This window comes from Coregonus lavaretus (genome assembly GCF_964263955.1).
Source record: "Coregonus lavaretus genome assembly, chromosome: 22".
Taxonomy (NCBI): domain Eukaryota; kingdom Metazoa; phylum Chordata; class Actinopteri; order Salmoniformes; family Salmonidae; genus Coregonus; species Coregonus lavaretus.
The window spans coordinates 14426898-14447691 of NC_140009.1; the positions used below are offsets into that span (position 1 = coordinate 14426898).

The 20794-nt window shown below is 45.1% G+C and overlaps 1 protein-coding gene across 1 annotated transcript in view; it reads left to right on the plus strand.

The window, feature by feature from the left end:
* LOC311149528 (plexin-D1-like) overlaps positions 1 to 20794 on the plus strand; it is a gene marked incomplete at its 5' end in the record, with an annotated part of 99225 nt that overhangs the window by 47589 nt on the left and 30842 nt on the right. The window contains 6 exons of the mRNA XM_084186709.1: positions 3982 to 4087; positions 15973 to 16112; positions 16480 to 16659; positions 17276 to 17360; positions 17529 to 17795; positions 19756 to 19905. Coding sequence (XP_084042835.1) covers positions 3982 to 4087; positions 15973 to 16112; positions 16480 to 16659; positions 17276 to 17360; positions 17529 to 17795; positions 19756 to 19905 — 928 coding nt within the window. The remainder of the gene's footprint in view (positions 1 to 3981; positions 4088 to 15972; positions 16113 to 16479; positions 16660 to 17275; positions 17361 to 17528; positions 17796 to 19755; positions 19906 to 20794) is intronic.

The following is a 20794-nucleotide window of genomic DNA, read 5'->3' on the forward strand; positions in this document are numbered from 1 at the left end:
ATATAGGATTAAAAAACGTGAGTGTCTCCATTGATCCTATGTCCTGGCAGTTTTGTGCATACTCAGCTGAGCTTTGGAGAAATACGCAGATTCAACGAGGAGTCCGTAATTTGCTTTCTAATGATCATGATCTTTTCGTCGAAGAAGTTCATGAATTCATCACTGCTGAAGTGAAAGGCATCCTCTCTTGGGGAATGCTGGTTTTTAGTTAGCTTTGCGACAGTATGAAATATACATGTTGGATTGTTCTTATTCTCCTCAATTCGGTTGGAAAAATAGGATGATCGAGCAGCAGTGAGGGCTCTTCGATATTGCACTGTACTTTCTTTCCAAGCTAGTAGGAAGACTTCCAGTTTGGTGGAGCGCCATTTCCGTTCCAATTTTCTGGAAGCTTGCTTCAGGGCTCAGGTGTTTTCTGTATACCAGGGAGCTAGTTTCTTGTGACAAATGTTTTTTGTTTTTAGGGATGCGACTCCATCTAGGGTATTACGCAAGGTTTCATTTAGATCCTCATTTAGGTCGTTAACTGATTTATGTACTCCGACGTCCTTGAGTAGGTGGAGGGAGTCTGGAAGGGCCTGTAGGAATCTTTGCGTTGTCTGAGAATTTATAGCACAGCTTTTGATGGTCCTTGATTGGGGTCTGAGCAGATTATTTGTTGCGATTGCAAACGTAATAAGATGGTGGTCCGATAGTCCAGGGTTATAAGGAAAAATATTTAGATCCACAATATTTATTCCAAGGGACAAAACTAGATCCAGGGTATGACTGTGGCAATGAGTAGATCCGGTGACATGTTGGACAAAACCCACTGAGTCGATGATGGCTCCGAAAGCCTTTTGGAGTGGGTCTGTGGACTTTTCCATGTGAATATTAGTGTCACCAAAAATGTGAATATTATCTGTCATGACTACAAGATCCGATAGGAATTCAGGGAACTCAGTGAGGAACTCTGTACACGGCCCAGAGGCCTGTAAACAGTAGCTATAAAAAGTGATTGAGTAGGCTGCGTAGATTTCATGACTAGAAGCTCAAAAGACAGAAACGCAGTCAATTTAATTTTTTGGGGGTAAATTGACATTTGCTATCGTAAATGTTAGCAACACCTCCGCCTTTGCGGAATGCGCAGGGGATATGGTTATTAGTGTAACCAGGAGGAGAGGCCTCATTCATCAGGCTTGAGCCATGTTTCAGTCAGGCCAATCACATCAAGATTATGATCAGTGATTAGTTCATTGACCATAACTGCCTTGGAAGTGAGGGATCTAACATTAAGTAGCACTATTTTGAGATGTGAGATATCCCAATCTCTTTCAATAATGACAGGAATGGAGGGGGTCTTTATTCCAGTGAGATTGCTAAGGCGAACACCGCCATGTTTAGTTTTGCTCAACCTAGATCGAGGCACAGACACGGTCTCAATGGGGATAGCTGAGCTGACTACACTGACTGCGCTAGTGGCAGACTCCACTAAGCTGGCAGCCTGCTGCCTGGCCTGCACCCTATCTCATTGTGGAGCCAGAGGAGTTAGTGCCCTGTCTATGTTGGTAGATAAGATGAGAGCACCCCTCCAGCGAGGATGGAGTCCGTCACTCCTCAGCAGGCCAGGCTTGGTCCTGTTTGTGGGTGAGTCCCAGAAAGAGGGCCAATTATCTACAAATTCTATCTTTTGGGAGGGGCAGAAAACATTTTTCAACCAGTGATTGAGTTGTGAGACTCTGCTATAGAGCTCATCACTCGCCCTAACTGGGAGGGGGCCAGAGACAATTATTCGATGCCGACACATCTTTCTAGCTAATGGATGGACTTCATTAGCTAGATTTCATATTTATCTACTTGATCCAGCTTTATGAGCTCAGGGATCCGCATCAGAACCAGTCCTCCAGCCCAACCCAGCCACTCCCAGCCATACCCAGCCATACTCAACCCAACCCAGCCATACCCAGCCATACCCAGCCATACCCAGCCTTGGACCCAGCCCCGTTTCTGGTTCTGCCCTGTCTCTGGGGTACCTGCCTCACATGTATAAAAGGTTTAGACCGTCATCAGAGGATCAAGCCTCCTGTTAGTCAGTGACTAGACCCCTGTTTCAGTTGCCAGGTAGCTAGGACCACTATAGAACCTGCCAACTGACTAAATAAACTGCCTGCACGTGCCCAACAAGAGGAGGGTGGGAGGATGGGCTTTGAGCCATGCAGGGTTGGGGTGGGGGGGTCATGGTTCCCCCTTAGTTTATTTCTGTGGGGAGTCATTAGATCATAGCCTGGTCCCAGATCTGTCCTGTATGCTTTAGCCAACTCCTCTGACTGGCAGGGCCAAAGCACATAGCGACACAGCACATACAGGCCTTCCAAAATGTTCTCTGTTGCGCTATCACTGTATGATTAATCCTACAGCTTCCCTCTGGTCCCAATACTGTATGATGACATGAGGCTTAATTACAGCTATGAGGTGATAAAACAAACCAATCCAGTCAGCTCGTTAATCCCCTCTGTGGTTAACTGCGTCTGGAACGGGGCTTTGAAGTCCCCCTCCACTGGGTTTAGTCAGCACTGTACAGTACTGAGCATAGACATTATTACTCCACTGGGTTTAGTCAGCACTGTACAGTACTGAGCATAGACATTATTACTCCACTGGGTTTAGTCAGCACTGTACAGTACTGAGCATAGACATTATTACTCCACTGGGTTTAGTCAGCACTGTACAGTACTGAGCATAGACATTATTACTCCACTGGGTTTAGTCAGCACTGTACAGTACTGAGCATAGACATTATTACTCCACTGGGTTTAGTCAACACTGTACAGTACTGAGCATAGACATTATTACTCCACTGGGTTTAGTCAACACTGTACAGTACTGAGCATAGACATTATTACTCCACTGGGTTTAGTCAGCACTGTACTGTACTGAGCATAGACATTATTACTCCACTGGGTTTAGTCAACACTGTACAGTACTGAGCATAGACATTATTACTCCACTGGGTTTAGTCAGCACTGTACAGTACTGAGCATAGACATTATTACTCCACTGGGTTTAGGAAACACTGTACAGTACTGAGCATAGTCATTTTTACAAAACCTCTAAGGATCTCTATTTTATTGTCTGTTTAGCTTTGTTATAAAGTTGTGAAATTCATCAGAGGCGTCATGCCCATAAGGGGCACAGTGGCACAGGGGCACGTGCCCCCTCAGATTTGTCCTGCTTAGAAATTAGTAAGTAATTACTAAATGTACTGAATAAGACTCATATTCCTTTCAATCTTTTACCCAGATGTTAGAGATGCAGAGAAGCATATGTATTTTCTTTTTTTTTAAATACCACAGGAGGATACAGACAGCTCAAAAGGTATGTTTAGATATGCTGAAAAAAGTTTTAAAAAATTACGTAGAATTAAGCATAATCTGCATAAGCATAAGCATAACCCGACTGGCGCAGTGGTCTAAGCTCTGTCGTAGCCGGCCGCGACTGGGAGACCCATGGGGCGGCGCACAATTGGCCCAGCGTCGTCCAGGGTAGGGGAGGGAATGGCCGGCAGGGATGTAGCTCAGTAGAGCATGGCGTTTGCAACGCCAGGGTTGTGGGTTCGATTCCCACAGGGGGCCAGTATAAAAAAGAATGTATGCGCTCACTAACTGTAAGTTGCTCTGGATAAGAGCGTCTGCTAAATGACAAAAATGTAAATAATGATTATGGCTCTAGCTTGCAGGAAAAATGTGTTTCAGGTGTTTGCAAAATTCTCGAACTTACGGGCCATCCTCACATACTTTGTGTCGCCTCAGAATTTTGGGTTTCATGATGCCCCTGAAACTCATGACAAATAAAAAAATATGTAATCCACACAGTTGCCACAGAAACATCCTTAAAGGCAATTGCCAACAGGCTGTGATGTCCCAGTGGAATTTGTGATGATTGTTAATGATAGTTCCGATTGAGAGTGTCCACTGTGATCACAATGTTGTGTTCTATCTACAGGCTGGTGTGTGTTACTGGGAAGACCTTTGATCTCACAAATGATGTTGTCAGAGTTATCGTGAACCAGAATGCAATGGGGGTGTCCAAAGAGGTCTTCTCATACTTGGTGAGTGTGTTCCCGTTGTCAATCCTCTCTCTCTTTTTCTCTATTTTTCTCAATTTTTCTCTCTTTCTCTCTTTCTCTCTCTCTCTCTCTTTCTCTTCCCCCTCTCTCTCTCTCTCTCTCTCTCTCTCTCTCTCTCTCTCTCTTCCCTCTCTCCCTCTCTCTCTCTCTCTCTCTCTCTCTCTCTCTTCCCTCTCTCTCTCTCTCTTCCCTCTCTCTCTCTCTCTCTCTCTCTCCCTCTCTCTCTCTCTCTCTCTCTCTCTCTCTCTCTCTCTCTCTCTCTCTCTCTCTCTCTCTCTCTCTCTCCCCTCTCTCTCTCTATCTCTCTCTCTCTCTCTCTTCCCTCTCTCTCTCTCTCTCTCTCTCTCTCTCTCTCTCTCACTTCCCTCTCTCCCTCTCTCTCTCTCTCTCTCTCTCTCTCTCTCTCTCTCTCTCTCTCTCTCTCTCTTCCCCCTCTCTCTCTCTCTCTCTCTCTCTCTTCCTTCTTCTCTCTATCTTCCTTCCTGCTTTTTTTCTCCTTCTCCCTGACCTTCTCCCATTTTCTCCCTCCTTCTACTTATTTATTTTCAGTATTTCTTTGCTCATAGTCTTTATCTGTCTCGTTCTAGTTAAATCCACAATCTCTCCGTTCTTTATTCTCCCTCGTCTGTCCCTCCGTCTCTCCCCACTCCCTGGTCCTTGTTCATACTGGGAAAGTGTTCCCAATGTGTCAGTTGAATGTTAGCAGATTTCTCTTATGATATTCAGGAATTCAAATGTGTGGGAATCTACAAACATTCATCAGAACTGCAACTAAGCACTATTACCATGCAAAAACAAACATGGCGCTTGTTGAAATGTCCCCCTCTTTGAATTCATTACAAGCCGAGGAGCCTGGCTGCTTCTTCTGCTGATTGACCTCAACCCACACAGTCTCCCATTGGATTAGGACTACACAGCCTGTGGAAATACACATCTAAATCCTCTGTTTCTTTTTGTTAATGGACAAAGAGTTGATTTTTAATTCAACTGGAACGTTGGGTAATTTCAGCCACTATTAAGAAAGACTTCTGCCTGTGAGTCATGATCTCAGTGATAAACAACAGACTTGGAGACGAGAGGGTGTTGAACACGCAAAACAACAAATGTTTTTTAGGGTTGTGGGAACCCCTTGCGGTCCCCTACCACTTTCTGGGATGATGCTCCAGGGTGTGAGAAAGGGGATTCTGAGGAAAAGGGATAACGGTTCGGATCCAAACGGAGACAGGATGGGTGCCTCCTCTGCACCTCCTTCCTTTGCACCTCGGGCCGGAAACATCTGCCTCCACCTTACACGAACACGCGCACACACATACGCGCACACACACACACACACACACACACACACACACACACACACACACACACACACACACACACACACACACACACACACACACACACACACACACACACACACACCCTATCTCATACACTCACATAGACAATAGAAATCTCTGCTTGTTCACACACACACAGGAAGGGAATCCTGTCAGTGAGAATGAGAGGTCTTCCCTGGAGGCAGGGTTCACAGGGGGGAGAGAGGCTTCGGAAGTCTCCGGAATGCTGATACTGTATAGCTGTATAGGGATATTCGTATTAGCCCAAGGGACCTGTCCTCTGTGTGTGTGTATGTGTGTGTGTGTGTGTTTCAAGTTTTATATTGTCACATGCTCCAGTACAGTGAAATGCTTAGCTTGCAAGCCCTGCCCAACACTGCTGTATTCAATATTAAAATAGTAGAACTAATAAGAAAAAAAAACACGAGAAATACGAAATAAGAGAGGAAGCTATATACAGGGTAAATGTACAATGTGCAGGTATACTTGAGTATTTGAGGTTTGTGTGTGCGTGTGTGTGTGTGTCACAGAAGGTTGGTGGCACCTTAATTGGGGAGGATGGGCTCATGGTAGTGGCTGGAGTGGAATAAGTGGAATGGTATCAAATACATTCAACACATGGTTTCCATGTGTTTGATGCCATTCCATGTGCTCCGTTCCAGCCTTTATTATGAGCCGTCCTCCCCTCAGCAGCCTCCACTCCTGTGTGTGTGTGTGTTTTTATGTGTGTGTGTGTTTGTGTGTTGCTGTATTGCTATATGGCTGTATAGTGAAATATATCCTAGCCCCAGGGACCTGTCATATGTGGATGAGATGAACCCAAGACCATAAGGCCTCAATACAAAACAATACTCAATACTCTATTGGAGTTTCCCAGGGTTTCAGTGTCCTCAAGTTTGAAATATCAAACTTGAAATATGTTACAGTCAGCAACTTATTTAACTAGAGCCCAGGCAACCAAGAGTATGGACTATATAGAACTCATTGATGATTTTAATTATCCAATTATAGTGCCACATTAACCACGTTTCCATCCACAGTTGTTATGCGAGTAAAGTCATACGACAACTATGATGGAAACAGGACGTTTCAGGTACAATTTTATAAATGCCGACAGATCGTTTGTTTGGAGGGATCTTTTTGTGTCTGTAAAGTTAATTATGCGAGAAATGCGCAAATATTGATATAATAACCATCATTTCGAAGTAAACTTGGAGTTGTTACGCCCCTGAAAAAGGGGAGAAATAATCACGAGAGTGATGCAGTTGTTTCCTCACTGAAAACTTTAGTATAATGCTTTTACAAAAATACCACATTTTACAGAACAACAGATCTACAGGAACCAGAGTTTTGTAGGGTACAAAGCTTATTCAAGTCACAACAGCATAAACTGTAATTCACTAAAACATATACAAATGTTTCAATATAACTGTCAAACACAAAGTAGCTTTAGCTCAGTAACCCATAACTACATTTATCAACCATGTCAACAAAGTATTCGAAACACATTATACAAATAACCCCAAATATATTATTAACAGCGCACATGTTCATTCACAATTAGCATAAAATGGCAGCTACTCTCAGTACGAAGCTAATCTTCGCTGCAACCAAGCAGATTTCACTCACACACGCACCTAATAACTCTCTTCAACTTAACTCTAACTTACTCAAGATGTTACTAACACATACCTTAAACTCTCTTGACATGTTAGCAAGTTATTACATTCAAATTAACTCGTTTTATATCAATAACGTACCTGAAAAAGGGGAGAAATAATCACGAGAGTGATACAGTTGTTTCCTCACTGAAAACTTTAGTATAATGAGGAAAAAAGACCGCGATTTCCCCAGAAAGTTGGGTGGAGACCAGAGCAATCGATCTCAGGCTCATAGATTAAGAGCATTTAGTAGATCACAGATTAACACTTTTACCCTTAAATTAGGCACCACAAAGTAAAGTAGTCAATATAACGTTTACACATTCCTCTTACAATATTTACCCTTTTACACTTGACGGATTTTAACACATTTATGAATTTTATCAATCTCTATGAACTAGTACTGGATGCATGATCTTTTTAACCTTAGATATTTTAAGATCCTTACATACCATGAACTTACTAATACTTTTTAGTGTATAACAGGCTATGAATATGTCCTTTAACCTGTCACACTCTCCCCGACAAAATAAATGTTGTCCCAACATTACCAACATTGTCTTCTTAAACAGTCTATAAGCACTGGACGTAGAAAATCCTCTTCTGTAAGCTAGTCCTTGAGCAGAGGTCAAAGTTCACAGTTCAAATAGAACCAAGAAGTTATATTCACAGTCCATATCTGTTGACCAGCTGTATAAACAGTCCATAAGCAGTATTTTCTCATACTATTGTCAACAGTCCATCAGTTCTAATGATCTATATGCATAGTCTGCTAATTGTCTCGTGAAAGTCTGTGAAATCAGTCAGTAGTCCATGGTCAAACATGTCAACTCTGTCTGTGGCCTCAAGTTTGCTGAAGTCCATGCATGTAGGGTGGCTGAAGGTAATATCGCTGTAGTGATGGCAGCCATGGAACCAGTCCTGGTGCAGGGTAGACAGGGAACAACTGTGGCTGTGGCTGGATACTGTAGCAGGAAGGGATACCAAGCTGATCATAGGTGATACGTCTTGGAGGGTGTCTCTCTCTTTGTGGCAGCTGGTAAGCTGGTTCCTCAGGTTCAGCAGCAGCAGTTAATGAAGGAAAGGCACTTAGTGGACGATCATCAGGCACATTTTCAGCAGGCAAGTTCATCTCCTCAGCAGGCAGTTCTTTAACTGTTGTTTTCTCCTCCAGCTGATTTTCAACAAGAGGCTGTGCTGGTAGCGTATCAGGAACTGGCACCGCAACTGTCTGTTTCACTGGTGGGGGCCTGTTTTCCGACTCTCTCGCTGGTTCAGCATACCTCTCAGGTACTGTAGGAGATGTGGGGACCTGTAGCGGCTCATGATGAAGGTCATATTCATCCCCGCTGTCTTCATCAGAATCTAGAGGCTGTGATCCAGGCTGATGTCTCTTTTTCTTACTTTTGTCATCTTTAGTCATTTCTGGTTGTCTCTCAAAAGGTAAGTGGTCACAGGACATGAGCAGGTTTCTGTGCAGGACCCGGAAGCGTCCCCTACCCTTTTCTGGTCTCAACAAATAAATCGGCAGGTCTGAACCCATTTGTCTCACTACTGTGTGAATTTGATCTTCCCAATAGTTACGGAGTTTGCCTGGTCCTCCTCTTGGTGTCAGGTTTTTAATCAGAACTCGCTCGCCAGGCTGTAGCACTGAACTCCTAACTTTAGTGTCATAGTACTTCTTACTTCTTTCAGCAGCTTTCTGAGCATTTTCATTTGCAATGGCGTATGCTTCTTCCATTCCTCGTTTCCAGTTCTCCACGTAGTCTCGCTGGTTACTGGAACCTGCCTCTGTGCACAATCCAAAGAACATATCAACTGGAAGCCTGGGTGATCTCCCAAACAGAAGATAAAATGGTGAATAGCCAGTCACTTCGCAACGGGTGCAGTTATAGGCATAAACCAGTTTGTTTAGAGACTCCTTCCAGTTTGACTTTTGTGTCTCAGTTAGTGTCTTTAGCATTTGCAACAATGTTCTGTTCATTCGTTCCACTTGACCGTTCCCCATCGGGTGGTAGGGTGTTGTTCTGGACCCCGCCATGCCACTGAGTTTCTTTAACTGATGGAACAACTGATTTTCGAATACTCCCCCTTGGTCATGGTGGATGCGGGAGGGGAACCCAAACTTCAGGGCAAAGTCATTGAAGATGAGATTTGCAGCAGTTTTTCCTGACTTTGATGTGGTGGCGTAGGCTTGAGTGAAACGTGTAAAATGATCAACAATCACGAGGATGTACTCATATCCCCCTTTGTATCTGTCGAGATGGAGGAAATCTATACATACCAGTTCAAATGGCTGTGTTGTCACAATGTTTGTCAGAGGAGCTCTTGTTTCATGGCCTGGCTTTTTCTGCTTGACACAGCTACAAGTTTTAGTCACATAGTGCTCGATGTCAGATTGCATATAAGGCCAGAAGAAGCGGTCACGTACTAGTGATACAGTGCGGTCAGTACCTTGGTGTCCCATGTTATTGTGCAACTCTTCCATCACTTTACCTTTGTACTGCTCTGGTAGAACTAACTGCTTGCGGGCTGTAGTGATTCTGTAAAGAATACCATCACTGTCGATTGTCAATTTGTCCCATTCTCTGAATAGGCATTTTGTCTTTGGACTGAATTCCTTAAGCTCTTTAACTGGCGGTTTGGAACCAGACAGCTTGAAATCGAGCACAGGATGGATGACCGGATCAGACTCTTGTGCCTCTCTTATCCCCTCTTTTGGGATCGAGCTGATTGTTGCTGTAGTTGTCTCACCTTCAGCTGATACTGACATAGATGCAGCTGAAATTGACCAAGGCACAAAAGGCTCTTTCTGTACCTCTACTGCTTGTATCGTGGCGGCAATGGTGTCTGGTGGAAGCTCCTCAGAACATTCTCTCATCAGTGACTCTACATCCAGTGGCATCCTCGACAAAGCATCTGCATCACTGTTCTCTCTGCCTGGCCTGTACTTTATTGTAAAGTGGAAATCAGCCAATTCTGCAACCCACCTGGAAGTGGTTGCGTTCAGTTTTGCAGTAGACAGAATGTAGCTGAGCGGGTTGTTATCACTGTATACAGTGAAGGTCGGAGCATAGTACAAATAATCATGGAACTTATCAGTGATTGCCCATTTTAGAGCTAGAAATTCTAGCTTGTCAGAGTGGTAGTGATAGTTCTTCTCAGCTGCTGTTAAGGTTCGAGAGCCATAAGCAATGACCCTAAGCTTCCCATCTTGCTCTTGATAAAGAACTGCTCCCAAGCCTTGGTGTGACGCATCAGTGTGTACAACAAATGGCTGAGTGAAGTCAGGGAAACCTAAGACTGGTGGGTGAAGCAGACACTCAATCAGCTGTTCAAGTGCCTGTTGATGCTGGTCAGTCCACAGGATTGGCTTGTTTGAGGGCACCACATGACTTACTTTCTTTGTTTTTGCTTTCCGTGGGTGGTCAGGTATTTTCTCTGAATCTGCTTTCAGGAGGTCATACAGACAGCTGGCCCTCCTAGAAAAGTCTTTGATGTACTGTCTGTAGTAAGTGAGTAAACCAAGCATTTTTCTGAGCTGGCCCACAGTCTGTGGTCTGATCTCTTTCAATGCTCTTACTGCTTCAAAATCGGCTGGGTCAACTTTGCTGCCGTCTGCAGACACTATTCTGCCCAAATAACGGACCTGGGGTTTAAAGAGATCACACTTACTTGGCTTGAGTTTGATGCCATACTCTCTGAGACGCTGCAAAACCTTTTGCACATCATTCACATGGCTGTCGAAAGTTTTACTGAAAACTAGCGTGTCGTCCAGATAAGGAATGCAGATGTTGTCCCGGAGCCCTTCCAAACATTCCTCCATACAACGCTGAAAAGCTGCAGGAGCGTTCATGAGGCCGAATGGCATACGTATCCACTCATAGAGTCCCCATGGGGTCACAAATGCTGTCAGTGATCTGCTTTCTTCAGAGATGAACCCTTGGTGATATGCTTTTCCCTGATCTAAAAGGGAGAACCAGGAATTACCACCTAAACTGTCCATGATGTCCTGGACCCGAGGGATGGGCTGGCGGTCGGGATGTGTCTTTCTGTTCAGGTCTCTGTAATCTATACACAACCGGAGGGTCCCGTCCTTCTTCCTAACGTAAACGACAGGTGAAGAATATGAAGAGTTTGACTTCCTAACCCAACCCTGGGCTATGAGGTCATGAAGGTAACCCTTCATCTCCTGATACAGTGGCCTGGGCACTGACATGTATGTGCGCTTGCCTGGTTCAGAGTCCTTTAGAGAAATAGTCATGTTCAATCGTTCAATGCAGCCAATGTCATTGTCTGATCTGGAGAAGGAGTGACACTCTTCTCTAAGCATTTTCCTAACAACCTCTCTCTGTTCTTCGGTTAGGTGACTTAAACCTACTGGTGGATCCCACTGTTCAGTAGCAGTACATGGGGTTTGAACACTGGTGTGATTCACTGTGGCTGGGGTGACAGCTTTTTCAAAGACTTGGGCAGGTAACACAGTCATAATGGTTTGTACTGTACCGATTATGGTGCGTCCTAGCAGGGCAATGTAGTGGTCAGTGGGGTTAGAGACATCAAGCATGACAACTGGAAAAACACCTTTCTTAACTCTGACTAGTGTGTCAAAGAACTCAAGTTCATCTGGCCACTGCGGGTTCAGGTCTGGCTGGAAAAGCATTGTCATGTCATCTTTGAAAGGCTGGGAAGCTACCCGGCACTCAATCTGAATGCTACTGTGTTTTGGTACAGCAACCTTCTCTTTCTTGGTTTTCACTGCGTATTCATCTGTCTGTTCTGCACTAACAGCCTGTATAAAAGCTCTCACCTTATTTCTTTTGAGGCTTGGGAAAGCTTTTTTTACTGTACTGTACCATTTAGTATTTTCGGTCATTGTCAGGATGTGCTCAATAACATTGAAACCTATGATGGGATGAGATAGGTGACAGCCTTTCATTACCAGCACTGGGATGATCAGTTCCTTCGTTTGGTCAGTTTCAGAGGCTAGCCGAAAAGTTGTTTCAATCCATCCCAGGTACGGCATTTCAGTCCCATTTGCTGCCGTCAATCTTAGATCATCAGGTGAGTCCAGAATTTCTGAAACATCCCTCAGCCTTGCGTTTGGGAGAGATTCCGCTTTCCATCGTTCATCAATGACCGATACCTGAGAGCCGGTGTCCCATAGGGCTTGGAGGTGGTGGCGATTGAGGTGACACTCAACAAGGCACTGTCTACCGACTAGCGAGGTGACCTTATGGGGGTGGCAACCTTGAGCTAGGGATGGTAAAGAGTGGGCATTTTCTTCTGTACAGGAAAGCTTTTCACAGGTAGAGTCAATTTTTAGGTGAGTGCATTTTTCCTTATGTTTAGTCCAATGTTGGTTTTGACATCCTTTGGAACAGTACAGTGTCTCTTTACATGACGAACATTGTTTCAGGTTCTCAAATGAATCTTCTCTGGCACAATTTGCACATTTCTGGGACTTTTTGGTAGCTACGGTTAACACTTGTCCCTCAGCGGTAACCCTTCCCCGTTTAAAGGGGCCTCTTTTGATGGTCTGACTCCCCGGATTTTACATCCAGCTTGAAAATGTTCTCCACTCCCACATCGGAAGCAGTGTGTGCAGCGTGCATCTGTTCTGGCCTGCTGGCAGACAAAACACCTCCTTGGAGCTTGAGCAGAGCGGTTGGTATACAGGTTAGGTGCATATTGATACTGCGCAGGGTCAGGTGCTTGGGGCTGACTGTAGTTGCTGTAATAGTGCTGCTGGGAAACAGGTGGCTGGGGGTCCCTATCTGGCCTCCTAACTGGAAGTGGGGCATGGGCATAAGGCGATGACTGAAACATAGGCTGCTGTAATGTCTCCTTAATCTGAGCAATCTCTGCACTGAGACCTTTTAGGGAAGCTACACCTGTCTTAAGTTCAGCTAACTCTGTTAACAGTTCTGCGGGTATCTTAGCCTTTGCTTCCTTCACAGGACACTTTGCAGATGGCGTATCTTCTAACTGGACTACACTTACAGTTGTAGCAGGCTGTGGGGCATTAAAACGCTTTTTGTTTCGTCTTTCTATCTCATTAGCACAAGCAATGTTAAGCTTCTCTAGCAAAACCTCATCTGATGTTTCGCTATCAAGCAGGAGAGGCTGCATGTCTATCCTGATACTGTCACTCTGGAGACCTGTAAGGACTGTGTGTAAACACATGCGCTGGACTATAGCAGGGTCATACTTAAGCCCTGATTCTGACTCCTGGGACGCAAATAGTACTTTCTGCCTCAAATCTAAGACGCGCATCAGGAAGCTTTGAGGGGTCTCCTTGCTATGCTGTGCTTCTGAAGCTAGCTGTTTGTAAAGCTCTGTTGCACTCTTCTCTTGGAAGTGGGAACGCAGGATGCATCTAAGTGTGGGAAGAGTTAGCTGGGGTTTACCTTCCAAGTAGCTGCGTAGCTGTGAGCCTGGAGAAATAGCCCTGATTACTGCGTCTACTATTTCTACCTCAGGATAGCCTCTGTTAAGTCCATTCTCAATCAAGGCTGGAAAAAGTCAGTTTATCTTTCTGGCCCTGTTCACCTATCTGCCCAGAAATTTTTAACTCTTTGCGCCAGTATGAGCCGGGCTGTGCACTGGGTGAGAGCTGCATGCTCCTCTGAAGATGGGCAGGGGGTTGGGGCTGGCGCAGAGAATCACTGGCTTTGTCTGCAGTACTCTGCTCAGTTCCCACCCCTTGTTGTGGGGTTACAGTTCTCAGTCCCTCGATTATGTGATGTGTTCTGGCTGTTTCAATATCATGGTCAGTTTGCCCTGTCTTGCTATCTATGCCACTGATCATCTCTGTCATTTTGTCTTTAAGTAGCAATAATTCCGACATGCCGCCATCTTCTAACTCTGCAACTTCCTCTCTTTCAAGGAACATCATAATGTGAGTCATCAGTGATATGCGGGATTTGTCTTGAATAACTCTTCTCTGTTCGCCTGATATGTCAAGGAAATCACATACGTCTAGTAACTTGTCTTTAGTCAGGGTGTGCAATTCTCCTACTACCTCTTCCTGTAGTTCTTCCAAGGCGGTTGTCATGTTGACAGGACAGGAGGAACCTTTACTGTGCAGGAGTTGACTCTGAATTAGATGGTCCTTACTGTCTCTGATGGTCTCTCAACGGCCTCAGTTGACACGTACTTAACCACCAACTTCCAGCTCCCCTCGAACAGCAACACTTTCCTCACTGCAGCCTGCCTGGGTTGTTATGTAGGGATTTAGCTGGCTCGGAATTCAGTGACCAGGATGTGGAAGCCGGACATCTGAGCAGCAATCTCAGCGGAGCCTCCAAAATGTTACGCCCCTGAAAAAGGGGAGAAATAATCACGAGAGTGATGCAGTTGTTTCCTCACTGAAAACTTTAGTATAATGCTTTTACAAAAATACCACATTTTACAGAACAACAGATCTACAGGAACCAGAGTTTTGTAGGGTACAAAGCTTATTCAAGTCACAACAGCATAAACTGTAATTCACTAAAACATATACAAATGTTTCAATATAACTGTCAAACACAAAGTAGCTTTAGCTCAGTAACCCATAACTACATTTATCAACCATGTCAACAAAGTATTCGAAACACATTATACAAATAACCCCAAATATATTATTAACAGCGCACATGTTCATTCACAATTAGCATAAAATGGCAGCTACTCTCAGTACGAAGCTAATCTTCGCTGCAACCAAGCAGATTTCACTCACACACGCACCTAATAACTCTCTTCAACTTAACTCTAACTTACTCAAGATGTTACTAACACATACCTTAAACTCTCTTGACATGTTAGCAAGTTATTACATTCAAATTAACTCGTTTTATATCAATAACGTACCTGAAAAAGGGGAGAAATAATCACGAGAGTGATGCAGTTGTTTCCTCACTGAAAACTTTAGTATAATGAGGAAAAAAGACCGCGATTTCCCCAGAAAGTTGGGTGGAGACCAGAGCAATCGATCTCAGGCTCATAGATTAAGAGCATTTAGTAGATCACAGATTAACACTTTTACCCTTAAATTAGGCACCACAAAGTAAAGTAGTCAATATAACGTTTACACATTCCTCTTACAATATTTACCCTTTTACACTTGACGGATTTTAACACATTTATGAATTTTATCAATCTCTATGAACTAGTACTGGATGCATGATCTTTTTAACCTTAGATATTTTAAGATCCTTACATACCATGAACTTACTAATACTTTTTAGTGTATAACAGGCTATGAATATGTCCTTTAACCTGTCACAGAGTCACACGATAATATGGTGTGTGGTCCCCCCACTACGACTTGGGAAACCATGCAGTTTATTAGTCTACAGATGAAATAAGTTATGATAAACTTCACTGGGTGATGAAAGTGTACGGTGATGAGCTTGATGCTCGTTTCCAATAAATATCAACGGTCTTATTCTAGTGACATGATGATCGATGCTTGACTGCCGTTTGACTGTAAACTAGCCTACTGCACAGCCTACCCAAACTAGCTGTTGGCTAGAGCACATGTGCCAAGACCAGAGTAGGAACATTTGCTATTTAACGCAACAGTTTTTGTGACAAAATGGTAGAGTTGAAAATGCAATGGATATACATTGAACTTTAGATTTGTATTCGGTACATGAAAAAAGTACATTTTGTGTGCACTATGTCATCACGCACTGACAATTTGGTGGGAACACACCACTGGTGGGAAAATGTGCATATTTCCTTTATGCATATTTTTGAATATTCACATGTAAATCTGTTGCCAATTGGATGGAAACCTAGCTAATGACTCAAAGCCAGCAGACTCCTGCATCGGAGGTGTGTACAGTAGTATAACAACACATATGTCCCACCTCCACCCCAGGTCCCCAAGCTGCTGTCCATGGAGCCAAGGAAAGGCTCTCGTTCCGGGGGAACCAGGGTGACCATCAGGGGGGAGCACCTGGACACTGGATCTCAGGTCAGAGTCAAGGTCAACGGCACCCAGGACTGCACCATCCTCACGTGAGTCTTACTGTGTGAATTATTACATTGTCATCACCTTTGGACTTGTATGTTGCTGTGCTGAATCTGTAGGCTTTGTGATGCTGAGTGTTATCCTAAGGGAGACAGTCCACTTGAGTTGTTTGGTTATATCGTACGGTATTGTTATTTCTTCAGCTGCTGTTCTTGGATGTATTTGTTATGCAAACTGTCTTGGTGTGTGGTTTTATTATGCTGATTGTGTGGTATTATTGTGTCCTTGTGACTCTGTGTGTGTGTGTGTGTGTGTGTGTGTGTGTGTGTGTGTGTGTGTGTGTGTGTGTGTGTGTGTGTGTGTGTGTGTGTGTGTGTGTGTGTGTGTGTGTGTGTGTGTGTGTGCGTGTTCCAGGCTAACCAAAGACACCATCGGGTGCACCATGCCTGCGGCCCTGCACACACACACTGAGGCGGTGTCAGTGTGTGTGGAGTTTGAGGACATTCCCTGTCAGAGCTCTGAGCTCCTCACCCAGTACATCTATGAGAAGAACCCCACCATCAGCTACATCAAACCCAGGAAGAGCTACCTCAGGTACACACACACACAGAGAAAGAACAGTCAGTGTTCTGCACTGTTCTATTGATAAATCTAACATTCCATAGTTTCCATTTATCCAGTGTTTCATAGATAAACCACAGTGTTCTATTGACAAATAAGAGTATAAAATCATGTAGAAAATATTATTGCATTAATTATACAGCTCGTAGTTCCATTACACCACAGAACCTCTCTTGGAGGGTCTCTCTGGTATCCCACCCAGCCACAGAGATGAAATACTGAGTTAATGTATTCCTGATGCTCTGTGGCTTCTCCAGGCCTGTGTGTGTGTGTGTGTGTGTGTGTGTGTGTGTGTGTGTGTGTCTGTGTGTGTGTGTGTGTGTGTGTGTCTGTGTGTGTGCATGTGTGTGTGTCTCTGTGCGTGTGTGTGTGTGTGCGTGTGTGTTTTAAATGACACCTCATGTGTGAGACAGACCCATGAGGGAGAGCACAGTGTGTCTGATTGGCATGTATGCTGACACTGACTGTGGTTGTGTGTGCGCTCTGTCTCTAACCAGAGTGGTTGTCTTTGTGTCTGTGTTCCCTATTTCTGACCATTTATGTGTGTGTAGTTGTGTGTGCTCTGACCATAAGTTGTTGTGTGTTTCAGTGGCGGTCGGACCATCACAGTGACGGGGCAGGGTTTTGACCTGGTGCAGAGTGTCACTATGGAGGTGCAGGGCATCGGACAGGCTGTGAGTCACAACAGGGAACCTCTCTGGTTGAATAGACTAACTCCTGAAGTAGCTAACATCTTAGAAGAAGCTGAAAAACTGAAGTGAACTAATAGAATGGACTCCTGCACGGTATGTACACTTCTAGACCATGAAGCTTTTCTTCTTCTCCTCATTGTCTTTCCTCAGGCCTGTAAGGTGCGGTCTCCCTCCATGATCACATGCCCCTCCCCCACCTCCAGCCAATCCCAGCAGGCCACGGTAGAGTTCTTGCTGAATGGAGTTCTCTACACGGGAGATAGCCCCGCCTTTGACAGCCCAGACCAGGAGGAAGAGGAGGAGCCTCACGGAGGTCACTTCCTGTTGGAGTACGTGGAGGATCCTCAATTCTTCACCGCCAACAAGGAGAAGCTGATCAAACACCACCCTGGAGAACCACTCACACTCATCATCAATGTGAGTGACAGCCCAGCACACCAATGGGAGAGGGTGGAGCAGGTGAGAAGTAAAAGGCCCGTTGACCAGGGAGATTAGTGGACTTGCTCCAGGAACTGTCCAGTCCTGTCAATCTGGATGCACTCTGAGAATAGTAGGAAGACATGTCTCAATGGCTTTGTATTCTTACTCTCTTTAAACAGATCAAAGAATGTGTAGCTCTGAATCCTGGCTTGTGTTTATGTAAGACTTGGCTGTTCCTCAGAGATGGAAGTACAGGACAAGAACACCACCTCTAAGCAAAGAACCCAGTTAGCCATGTTTGTGTGGGATCTTGTCTGTTTTCTTGCTGACTTATGCTACTGCCCCATATCTACTGCCTCATATATGAGGGAGGGTTGAGGGTTGTAATGCTAACAGTCATAAAAGCTGTAACTCTACTGGTGCTGCTGCTCTATACAGGCCTTGGTGCAGGAAGGGAGAGAGACAGACAGCCAAAGTTGCAGAGACTTGCAGAAATGGGGCTTTGAACATTGGTCGGTCTGAATTCCTCTCTCTGTCTCTCTCTCTGCCCCTCTCGCTCTCGTTCTCTCCTCTGTGTGTGTGTGTGTTTGTGTGTGTGTGTGCGCGCGTGTGCGTGTGTGCGTGCATGCGCGTGCCAGGAATGGCAGCCTCAGCCTTGTCTACTTGGGTGAAGGAGGGGAGGGGGGTATTCAGTGTTGCTTCCTGTTTTCTTTGGGAAGGTGGATTCCACTTTGGGTGGACCTAGTTTGAGGAACACTGGCACATGTCACCGTGTGTGTAAGTGAGTGGGCTGGACCAGGTTGAGAAAATGTTGGGTGGAGTGGAACGGGTTTGTTTGATGGAGATTGTTGTTTGGTTAGATCCTATGTGAAGGACCTCTGTTGGAATGCGGGTGGGTTTTGTTTGCTTTCATCCTGTTTTGGCCTTGGGTATTCATTGTTCCGTGTATGTCTGTGAGTGTGTACATGTTTGAAGGTATGTTTGTGTGCCTGCCTGTGTACGTTTGTGTTCCTGTGCATTATGCAGGTGTGCATGTGTGTGGTATGTATGTATGTATGTATGTATGTATGTATGTATGTATGTATGTGTGTGTGTGTGTGTGTGTGTGTGTGTGTGTGTGTGTAAGGAAGTGTTGTTGACAGAGACCCAGGGGGTGGCATCCTGCAGAGGGGACAGGACAGTACAGGGTCCTGAGGGTGTAATCACAGAGAGGAAACACACTTGGGATAAACACACAACCTCTCCTCTCCTTTCCTCTCTTCTCCCCTCCTCTCCTCTCCTCTTCTTCTCCCCCCTCCCTCTCCTCTCCTCTCCTCCTCCTCTCCTCTCCTCTCCTCTCCTCTCCTCTCCTCTCCTCTCCTCTCCTCTCCTCTCCTCTCCTCTCCTCTCCTCTCCTCTCCTCTCCTCTCTCCTCTCCTCTCCTCTCCTCTCCTCTCTTCTCTCTTCTCTTCTCTTCTCTTCTCTTCTCTTCTCTTCTCTTCTCTTCTCTTCTCTTCTCTTCTTCTCTCTCTCTCCTCTCCTCTCCTCTCCTCTCCTCTCCTCTCCTCTCCTCTCCTCTCCCCTCTCTTCTCCTCTCAGTCAGTTCTCTCCATGTCTACTGTTTGATTCTTTAAGATGAACTCTCGCCCAGTGTGTGAGGAGAAATGTTGTGAAACAGTTTGGCACAGGACTTCTCAGTGCTGAATGACAGGCCTGCACGTGCGTGTGAGTGTGTGTGTGTATTGTGTGTGTGTGGGTGTGTGTGTGTGTGTATTGTGTGTGTGTGTGTATGTGTGTGTGTGTATTGTGTGTGTGTGTATTGTGTGTGTATTGTGTGTGTATTGTGTGTGTGTGTGTATTGTGTGTGTGTGTGTGTGTGTGCGTGCCCATGCGTGTCAGCTGTGCCTATCCGACCCAGACCATAGTGTCCCCAGTGCTCTGACTGACAGGCGGCTGTTTTTGTTTGGGTCTGGCACAGAAAGGACCGAGCGATTTGGAGCTGGCGCCAGAGGAATACTCAGTGATGATTGGCTCCTATCCCTGTGACATCAGTTTCCATAACGACCAGCTGTTCCACTGCACCATCAACGGCTCGCTGGGCTCCAGTGAGGGAGAACTGCCTGTTACAGTGAGAACAACTACATTATATTCTGAGGCTACTACATTGGACCGCTTTATTATCATGATTTTGAATCAGTGTCCAGTTTGGTTTTACATACCGACTTTATGTCACAATGATTCAGCTGAGAGGGGTCAGGGTGTAACAGTAAATCTAAAACTGAATTCTAAGAGTTTATATCTGTTCATCTGTAATCTGTTCATCTGTAATCTGTTCATCTGTAATCTGTTCATCTCTTGTCTATCTATCCATCTGAATCACACACCCTCACAGGCACAGTGCAGGGGGTAACAGTCACAGTGCAGGGGGTAACAGTCACAGTGCAGGGGGTAACAGGCACAGTGCAGGGGGTAACAGGCACAGTGCAGGGGGTAACGTGCACGCAAGCATGCACACACACACACACACACTCTCACGCATGGATGCACATGGACACACCACACCCTGGGCTTTCATTTAAATTCTACTTTTTCAGAAGGGACCCTGGGACAGTGGCCTTGTCCACATGTTTTGGTTTTGTGTCAGAAGTCTCTTTATAATAGAAGGGCTCAATAAAGCCACAACCAAACTCTGCTTCACTCTGATAAAGTCCCACCTCTTCTCTTCCTCTCTCTCTCTTTTCACTCTCTCTTGCTCCCTCCCTGCTCTCTCGTCCGTTTCCCATTTCAGTCTTTTTTGAGAGGGTTTATTAGGGAAAAACAGGCATCAACATTTGACCTTTGATCTGAGTTAGAATGGCCATGTCTGACTGTCTATCAGTCTATCTGTCTGTCTGTCTGTCAGTCTATGTCCCTCACAGATGGTCAGAGAGAGAGAGAGAGGAGAGAGAGAGAGAGAGAGAGAGAGAGAGAGAGGAGAGAGAGAGAGAGAGAGAGAACACTCAGGATTGTCCATAAAT